Source organism: Oryzias melastigma, linkage group LG2, assembly GCF_002922805.2.
Source record: "Oryzias melastigma strain HK-1 linkage group LG2, ASM292280v2, whole genome shotgun sequence".
NCBI classification, from domain to species: Eukaryota; Metazoa; Chordata; class Actinopteri; order Beloniformes; family Adrianichthyidae; genus Oryzias; species Oryzias melastigma.
The window spans coordinates 3935339-3945618 of NC_050513.1; the positions used below are offsets into that span (position 1 = coordinate 3935339).

At 41.5% G+C, this 10280-nt stretch overlaps 2 protein-coding genes across 2 annotated transcripts in view; one reads left to right on the forward strand and one right to left on the reverse strand.

The window, feature by feature from the left end:
• The window catches only part of LOC112160107, a 9198-nt gene extending 6336 nt beyond the window's left edge, over positions 1-2862 (reverse strand). Inside the window, exon 1 of the mRNA XM_024294478.2 lies at positions 2663-2862. The gene's annotated coding sequence lies outside the window, so the exon portion shown is untranslated. The remainder of the gene's footprint in view (positions 1-2662) is intronic.
• LOC112159938 (neurofibromin) overlaps positions 1-10280 on the forward strand; it is a gene marked incomplete at its 3' end in the record, with an annotated part of 20566 nt that overhangs the window by 4238 nt on the left and 6048 nt on the right. Inside the window, 4 exon segments of the mRNA XM_024294200.2 lie at positions 4779-5058; positions 7037-7251; positions 7450-7511; positions 7586-7727. Coding sequence (XP_024149968.1) covers positions 4779-5058; positions 7037-7251; positions 7450-7511; positions 7586-7727 — 699 coding nt within the window.

Genomic DNA, 10280 nt, shown 5'->3' on the forward strand with positions numbered 1-10280 from the left:
GGTCCTAGCGCCGGCCGGTTTTAGCTCGCAGCTCGGTGGTTGTAGACCCGCCCGTGATCTAGTGAGAGCAGCCGGTGAGTTAAAGGGGAGACACCTGCGCGCGGTGTGGAAAGGCATGTATGAGAAAAATCCGCGATTAATGCGTCAAAAAATTGTCGGTGTCAAGCACATGTCAGATTAATGCGTTTTTAACGCGACAAATCTGACAGCCCTAGTATATATGTATATTTTGTATTATATATTATAGAAAGAAAACAGAAAAAGAAGAGGAAGAGCAAAAAAAAACATTAAGTGCAATCAGCATAACAATGTTGCTAAAAGTCAGCAAAAGAAAGAGATAGCAAACATGAAGAAACCACTGTGTTTACCGTGAGGCTCCAACTCACATTTCCTGCATGAGAAAAAGTTAAAGTACAAGCATACTAGCGATTATGTTATGAGAGATGACTGGAGCTCATACAGTGTTTTAGCCATTTTGTCCAAGCATAAGGATGTTTCTACGTCGGTATTTAACACAATAAGATGGGACTTTGAACAGGTTTGAAAACCGTTTTGGAAAGTGAAGAAGTGAAGAGGAGAGTGCAAGCAGGTTGGAATGGGTGGAGAAAAGTGTCAGGTGTGATGTGTGACAGAAGAGTTTCAGCACAAATGAAAGGAAAGGTGTACAAGACTGTGGTGAGACCAGCCATGTTGTTTGGACTAGAAACAGTGGGACTGAAGAAAAGACAGGAAGCAGAGCTGGAGGTAGCAGAGATGAAGATGCTGAGGTTCTCTTTGGGAGTGACCAGGATGGATAGGATCAGGAATGAATACATCAGAGGGACAGCACATGTTAGAGGTTTTGGAGATAAAGTCAGAGAGGCCAGACTGAGATGGTTTGGACATGTTCAGAGGAGAGACAGTGAATATATTGGTAGAAGGATGCTGAGTCTAGAGCTGCAGGAAAGAGGTCTAGAGGAAGACCAAAGAGGAGGTTTATGGATGCAGTGAATGAAGACGTGAAGGTGGCTGGTGTTAGAGTGGAGGATGCTGAAGACAGGCTTAGATGGAGGAAACTGATTCGCTGTGCCAACCCCTAAAGGGAAAAGCCGAAAGAAAAAGAAGAAGACCCCAACGCACCACAACGGGGTCAATAGTTTTGAAACGGAAATTTTCTGATTTGAAAACAAAAAGAAAAGAGTTGAAAGCTCAAAAAAGATTTAAAGGGGCCCTACCATGAAAAATCTACTTTTTGAGGTTTTAAATGCATTCTACTGTTCATTCCTCACTATAAAGAACCCCAAAACGGTACTTTGATCCGTTCATGCATTTAAGAATAATCCTCTAAAAACCTGCACTGTCTGCAGCAGCCCCTCCCATACCCATGAAAACAAGCAGGTGGAAACGTGCTGACGTAAGATCGTTGCCAACAGCTCCATCCAGGAAGAGTTTGTGCTGAAAGCTCCGCCCCCAGACTAAAATGACATCAATTTTCTTCTCTGAACTGTGGTGCAGAGGGAGTTATTCCCTGCCAGAATGTGCATCCTGGCAGGGAATTACTATCTTGGCACTACACCTGTACCAGGAACCCCTGTCTGACCCATTTTTCTAGCTGGTCTCAGTTAGTTTCCAATCGGACTGAACTTCAGTTCGCTCTGAGATTCCTCATTCTGACTACTAAAAGGAACCGAGAGCGGAACAACTGAACCAAAACGGCCACCGTACCCGACAGTCACGTGATGTAAACACGGTAGAAATGAGGTGATCGGTGAGCCGCAGACAAATGTAGAGCATTACATTGTCATGTTATCCAAAAGGAAATAATTGATCCAACTGTTTACTTGTTAGAACATTTATTTTGACACTAAAAAATGTGTAACTCTCTTTTCTGTGCCTCGCTACGTGGCACGTGCGCGAGCTGCTGCTGTGACATCATCTTAAAGTTCTGTTGTATTTTCAACAGAATTCTCTTCAAAACAATGTCATAAAACCACAACAATGAGACACGGAAACTCATTCAAATGTGGTCGGATGAATTCATGCTCAATAAAACAACTTTGAACGTGATCCACATTGATTCTACCAACGTGTTTATTAGCTTGTTTGCCTGTTTAGCGTCTCCAGTAACCGTCATGCAGGATTCTTCCGTGGTACCAAGGCTGCAGTAAAAGTGTTGAATCTGACCTTCATACAGACGATCAAAACCCTAACCCTAACCCTTTAAAACAAAAAAAAGTTTTGAAATTTAAATTTGGAGTTTTGAAACCTAAAAAGCAGAACATTTGAAGCTGAAAATAATTACGTTTATTTTAGAATAGTAAAAAGTTTTGGACATTTTATCTTTTTTTTTTTTTTTTTTTTTGGCCAAACACCAACATTTTTTTTTCAATTTGTTTTATTTGGGTTTCCAATAATATTGGCCCCAATTTAGCTCCTTAGACTAGAAGCTTTAATAAAGTTGTCTGGATGCTTAGTTGAAGACTATCTCCCTCAAGACACTTCTAACTGGTTAGAGCACTCTGTCTCTGGGATCAGCTGGCAGTGACAGCACCAATTTCTATACTCTCAGAAGACAAACCCAATAAGATACTAAAGGAAAACATGGCGATTTTTCTGGTTTTACTTGTTTCTAGGACAAACACTAAGGTGAATAAATCTGCACAAATGATCAGGTTTTACTTACATATTAGTGCAGGAAAATACTCCAGAGCTGTGAATCCCGCCTGACATAGAGAAACTAAAGAGACGGAGTCATCCACTCACTCACTATCCATCCTCTGAGGAGCTGGTCCCAGTCCAGCCGCTGCTCAGAGAAACAAACACAATACAGACAGGCTGACACAATAGAATAGCCAGGGCCTGGCTCCGATTATGGGAGCTCAGAATGAATGCAGGGCTTTGTGGAGACTGATGACGGGTAGCATTACAGCCTCAGAGGTGCTCCTCAGTGACCAGAGATCTGCACTCCAGTCCAGGTGTAGCAGTGATGGACTGAACCAGCCTTACACCAGCCTTCTGCAGGCGGCTGGGACTGCTGGTCTGCTAATGTGTGGGTTTCTGAAGGGAAGCAACGAGGCCTGACAGTCAAACTTCTTCAAACTGATCAAACCAGATAGCAAATGATGTTCTTTCCTCTCCAGGTTATGATTGTCTGCTGCTGCTCCAAAACCACTTCCATCATCTTATCTGAGATGCTCAGTTTTCTTTTTTCAACATTCTTCTACAGATTTTTAACACCTTTGATGGAAAGGTGCATCAAAGCACTTCTTCTCCAAACTTAACTTAATTTAGCATCAACATAAAAGCAAAAACATAAGTGAAATTTATTTTCATAACTAAATAAATTCAGGAGTTATGGAGGAGGCCATTGAATGTTCCTAATAGGTTTGACCACTATATGACTATGTCTGATTTCCCTCCTTAATCCCTAGCTACTAAAAAAAACATAGAGTCCAGGAATATATAGTGCCCTGATTTTAAAAGCAATTCAGGCACCATGCTCACTACTTTACTTTACTTAGGCACCAGTGTTCAGCAGCGGAGTCGCCAGACATGAATGTGTGAATGTGTCTGTGAGTGTAAAGTGCTTTGGGCCTTCAAGGAAGGTAGAGAAACGCTGTATGAGTATACACAGTTTACCATAACCGATTTCACCTTAAAAATTATATTTAAACAAGTTTTTGTTGTTCTTTTTTTGTTGCAAAAATTGTTCAACCATGATGCATTGTGGTCTAAATTGCAGCTACATGTCTGATTCATAAAAAAACAAACATGTTCTGCTGCGATCTAACGGGGGTTTTACTATTGATGACACGCACAACTTTGAATCTTTTTAGTCTTTGCCTGTTGCTCACACTGCAGTTTTTTAAATGTCATTTTCCAATACTGTAACAGAAAGGTTTTTTTTGCCTTTATGTTTATTTTTACTGAGTACATCCTCTTGATGCTCCTTTAATTCCATTTAATTTCATCATTAGATCTGTTTCAACATTACCAGGTTTCATTCATCTTTCCAAGTTCAGCATGTTCTTTTAAAATCCATATTCCAAAAAACACACATATTTCCCCTTCTAAACTGCCTATCCAAAACTAACTAAAAGACTGACCCTAATCACAAAAATGGTAAATGCTTTTCTACCTTCCTTGAAGGCCCAAAGCGCTTTACAGTCACAATCACATTCACTCATTCACACACACATTCACACTGGTGGTGGCTCCGCTGCTGAACACTGGCGCCAACCTCAAACCAGAGGCAACTTGGGGTTCAGTGTCTCGCCCAAGGACACACCAACACATGGGCGGACAAGGCGGGTATCAAACCAGCAATGTTTTGATCAGGAGTCGACCGCCCTACCGCTGCACCTACAAGTACCCGCAAGGCAAGCAACGGGTACTTCTGCACCTATTTACTGTCAGTCCAAGGAGAGATGGACCGTCTCAAACCAGCGCTGCAGCACTGCTCCCACGCATCTCACTTCAACCACTATAATTGTCACTACACGTTGTGAATCACCTAAACTGTTCTGACACCTAACAGGCGAATTTATAAAACTTCAATCTGCGTGTTTGCGTGTGTAGACATACCTTAAATCCTAGTGTACTTGTTAATTAAAAAACAGATACCTGTCATGACGAACGGAAGCCCACGCAGTCCAAAAATGCCACCTGAATCATGTTCATGCCAGGAACAAAAGCCGTAAATAAACTTCTGATTTTAACAAAGTCGCCATATACGCATTACAGCAGTCAGCTTGTGTTCTTGCTTTTAAAGTGGAGTCCTGCTCTCTCGTCCGATGCAGGTTATCGGGCGGATGTGTAAGATCATCGACAAGACGTGCCTGTCGCCAACGCCGACCCTGGAGCAGCACCTCATGTGGGACGACATAGCCATCCTGGCACGCTACATGCTCATGCTGTCCTTCAACAACTCCCTAGATGTTGCAGCACACCTGCCGTACCTGTTCCACGTGGTGACCCTGCTGGTAGCCACGGGGCCACTCTCCTTGAGGGCGTCCACTCATGGCTTGGTCATCAACATCATCCACTCCCTCTGCACATGCTCACAGCTCAACTTCAGCGGTGAGGACACGGCCACGCAGACTTTTACAGCTTTCAAGTTTAGCTGAGATTAGAAAGGGTTTATTTCAAGCAATCAAGAAGAAAAAAAAATGAATGTGCAATACAATCAACTATCAGAGGTTTACATCCATAAAGAATGTCAAACACAGGATAACTAAACATTAAGAGATAGCCTGAAAGGGAGTGGGAGGAAGCAAATGTATATAATATATATTATGTGGAAGAGTTATTATTGTAAAGCAAGTATAATAGGAATGTATGCAGATTTTTTTTTAAATAGAAAAATCATTAAATAAATCACACAAATTAACAAACAATTGTACAGATCATTTTCATTAGAAAAGTTATTGAAGTATTTTCAATTGTTCAGTCATTAACGTGAATCATGTATCAAGTGTGTACCAATTATTTTCTTTAGAAAGTCTTTTTTTATTGACTCTTTTTTAACATAAATCACCCTTTAGGAATCGGAGTGGAGTGAAATTCCCAGGGTCAAATATCTTTCTGCTACTGCAGATTCACAGCCGTCTTTCTGGTTTGAACAGTGTCTACAGAGTCTGCAGATTTGTTTATCAGCCTTCAGCTGATACCACAGTGAAGTGAGTTGAGCTGCAGATCTTATTTGTCTGCTGACAATCTGGGTGAAAGTGGATTTTTAGAGTTAGTGCTGGAATGTAGGCGTCATGATTTTCATGAAATCATATCTACTCCTTTTTTTGCTCCATTTTTTTCTCCATTTAATTACTTAGACATTCGTGATCAAGTACTTCTCAAAGTCTTTCATTCTTTTAATTATCAGTGCCTTGGTGTCCGCTGGACCTTGTGGTTTAACAAAGATCCTGGAATTTGAAATCCATGTGCTGGTTATCTCATGGTGCTTCATCAGCATTCTCTCGTTCTTAGCCAGTTCTGCATTTCCTTTAAATAAATGGTGGTTCAGATAAACCTTTCAGGTTTTTTTTTGCTTCATCAGAGCTGTCTTGTGCTTTTGATTCACAAACCTGATAAGGATTGCTTGTTTATCAGATTCCTTCCTTCTTGAAGAGGGTAGCAGGTGTCAATGGAATTTATATCTAAGGAATTTCCTTTAGATGTGAGAAATGTACAGACTTGACTCTCCCCAGCTACTCCGCTAGCTTCTGTGCTAGCATTAGCTGCCTGAGGTCTGGGTTTGAGATGAAATCCAGTGAGATTGACGTTATTCATTCTTGCTTGTTGTTCCACGTCGTCCACTCTTCTTTCCAGGAGAACGTCTGATCTCCTCCACGAGTTCAGTTAGAAGAGCTAGTTTAGCTTCAAGTGCCAGCAGTAGAGCTAACTTAACTTGGAGGTCTTCAAATGCTCTTTTCAGGTCGGCAACTTCAGATGAGTCTTGGTTTTTCTTCTGAGCCATGGTTACCTCTCTAAATTGCAGAATTACTACTTTTTTGCAGCAATTCTGTGATATCTCAAGATTATAATCGCCTAAAGCTGTTGAAGCTGGAGAGAACTTGAAACACGTCTGCTTGTGACCTGGAACGGAGAAAAAAGTCTGTTTACAAGAAGAACTGTTCATTATTGTTTTTTCATCAATGAAATTAGAGAATTTGTTTAGGCTGAAAGACCAGAGGTACCCTCACCCAAGATGTTATTCTGTTCAGGTCTTGTTCAAATGCACAGACACGTTCAGTGACACTCTAGATCAGGGATAGGCAACTGCAGGCCTCGAGGGCCACATTCCTGCATGTTTTCCAACATCCCCTGCTCTGGCATGGTCTAATTGGTTGGACACACCTGAAACAGGTAATCGGTCATGAGCTTGGATATCTGGAAATCATGAGGACACGGCGGCTCTTGAGGCCTGGAGTTTCCTATCGCTGCTCTGGAACATCATGTTCAGCTTGTCCTGATATCCAAGATCTGGTGTCCGAGTCTGTTCGTGCATCAAACACACAACTCTTTGTCTGACGATGGTTTCTGTTGTTGTGAATGACCACAGAGGAGACCAAGCAGGTCCTGAGGCTCAGTCTGACCGAGTTCTCGCTGCCCAAATTCTACCTGCTGTTCGGCATCAGCAAAGTCAAGTCAGCTGCAGTCATCGCCTTCCGCTCCAGCTACAGAGACCGCTCCTTTTCGCCAGGCTCCTACGAAAGGGAGACGTTCGCCCTGTCCTCGCTGGAGACGGTCACTGAGGCCCTGCTGGAGATCATGGAGGTGCGTAGCCCCTCCCAGTCCACACACGTTCAGGTGTCACTGGTGTATGTGCTCATGTCAGAGTTGCTGAATCACCTAAATCTGACGCGTGTTGATGGTTTGAGAGCAGGAGAGCAGCCGTCTCCTCTTCTAAGAGTCAGTATCAAAGAGCAGCTGTAGACATTTCCTGACCTCCTGTGTCCATCTGCTGTCTTCCAGGCCTGTATGAGGGACATCCCATCCTGCAAGTGGCTGGACCAGTGGACAGAGTTGGCTCAGAAGTAGGAGCCCCTCCCTGATCTTGTGTGTCTGCAGTGTTTCTGCACGTCTCCAAATGTGTGTGTTTGGACTGCAGGTTTGCTTTCCAGTACAACCCGTCCCTTCAGCCAAGAGCGCTGGTGGTGTTTGGCTGCATCAGCAAGAGGGTGACCCACAGCCAGATCAAGCAGATCATCCGGATCTTGAGTAAAGCCAGTCCACTGCTCAGCATAGACCGGGTGAGTCGCTTCTTTACTGAGGACGCCCTGGTGGCACGTTCTCAGTGTGGTCCCTAACCAATGAGAAATGACCGCATCACATGACTCAGTGACATTCAACTGCCCAAAGCAGTCGCTGTTTCTCCTGCAGTGTGATATCCATCATGCAGAGCAGTTTGTTCATGTGACAAGCATCTATCTAAAATATTTTCAAAAGAAAGCTTAGAAAGAAACATTTGACTTATGTTATTATCATTATTATTTAAAATTTTATTTAAATTCTAATTTCATTTTTTCTTGTAAATGGTGTACACATGCTACTATAAAGTGCTTTTCTACCTTGTGCCTGAAGTATGAAGTCAAATCAGGATTAGCTTTAACCCTCCTGCTCTCTTATGGGGTCCAGATGACCCCACCCTTACATTGAGGTGTGATCCCTCCCATGACAAATGTGGACAGGATTTTATTTCTGCCACAGGAACTAGTGAAGATGGGCTGCACGGTGGCGCGGTGGTTAGCGCTCTTGCCTCACAGCGAGAAGGCCCCGGTTCAACTCCCGGCTGGGACCTTTCTGTGTGGAGTTTGCATGTTCTCCCCGTGCATGCGTGGGTTTTCACCGGGGACTCCGGCTTCCTCCCACCGTCCAAAAACATGCTTCATAGGTTAATTGGTGACTCTAAATTGTCCCTAGGTGTGAATGTGAGAGTGAATGGGTGTGTGATTGAGGCCCTGAGACAGACTGGAGACTTGTCAGCAGCCGGGTTAGACTCCGGCACCCCCCCGACCCTGAAAGGGACAAAGTGGTCAGGAAAATGAATGAATGAACCAGTGAAGATTAAAAAAAAGTCTTTGTAAAGAAAAAAAAAAAATAGTGTACTGTCTAGTGGGTCCAGATGATCCCACTTTTACTGTAAACATGTCTAGGAAAGCACAAGGGTTACAGGGAACAAGAAACAGATTGAAAATTTGAAAGCAGTTAAATAAAGCTGATGATGATGAAACTGCAAAATACATATTGAAAGCTGGAAGGAATTATTGAAAATTTGAAAAAATAAAATTTAACATTTATAAAAATAATATTGAAAACTTGGGGGGGAAAATGTAAATTTTAAACTTGAAAATTTAAAAAAAAAAAAAGTAAATTAAAAAATAATGTGTATAATGTGTATTTGTACCTTCCACTTTCCTTTTTTTCATTTTTCATTCTTTGCTTTCAGCTCTGTGGTTTCAGTTTCAATTCAGATTTTTGAGTTTTTGCTGCTGATCTGATCCTAATTTTACATGGGGCCTAATTTTTTACATCATCTGATTGAGATTTTATTAAATTGAAGAGATAATATAGGATGTATTTGTAGTTTTTGAAAAAAAAACAATCTTCTATTTATATAAATAAGATGGAGAATTAACATCTGTCTGACAGCTGTAATGCAGCAGTAGCGGTGCACCCACCATGAGGGACGGGGGCCGGAGCGAAACGGAGCTATCTGCTATGAGAAATCCAAAGAGAAAACCGACCACTATTTTATTTTGGGATGGGGGCCTACATGAATTTTTCACAATAACAAGCATCGGCATTGTCTAAAAATTGAGGAAACTCTGAGGTACTCCGCGAAAGACCCGCCCCCTGACACCGCAAGAGGCAATCAGTTCAGAGAAGACAGACACGGCCCCACCTGGTGGAAAAAGGAAAAAGCTGGAGAAAAGGGAAACAGAATTCTAGGAAAATGTAAGCAGCAGTGCTCTTAGGAGAGAAATTCTTATTTTTGGGGCTGCCTGGCGTGACTTTAACCTGGATTTTTTTTTTGTATTTTAACTAAAAAACATGCTGATTAGATAGTTGACAAATTTTATTCTTGTTTTTATAAAAATTACAACTAAAACTAGTTTGTTAAAAATTTGGGGGATTTTCACAGTAAAATTAGTCAAAGTTTTCCAGACAGAATTTTCTGTTTTTGCATGATTTAAAGTCTAGTGTGTGAATACAACATGGAAAAATGACTAAATAAAGGTATTGTCACATAGGAGAGGTAGTGCTGATTAAAATGATACAAAATAAGCAAGCAGATAGTTTTTCAAATTGAAAATACAGAAAATTCAAATAAAGACAAAAACTGAGTTTAAAAATAAATGTTCTAAATGTACAATTATGTGTATGATTTCAGATTATGAAGATTTGCAGAGAAGTGACTGGCAAATACTGTAACAAAAAAAAATAATGATGTTGATTAATTACGATTAATTTTTTCCAGATATGTGATTAATATATTTTTTAATCAATTCCTGGCCCTAAAAATAAGTGTAGCATTAGGATGAATACAAGGATCTAATCAGGATGAAGATTTATGTAACGCTGCCAAGCTGCATGTCTGCGTAAAAAACAGCACGGAGGAGATCGACTGTCAAGATCAACAGAAAGTTGCGCTGAAAAAATCCACCACACAGCGAGACCGTAAAAGGTACACCGGGATACTAGTGAGGTAAAACTACACAGTACTGATGCTGCTCTCCGTACATTTGATCAGAGTGGAGTGACGCAAGCAGAGGCATAAACAGACAACGTTCTGCAGCAGAAAA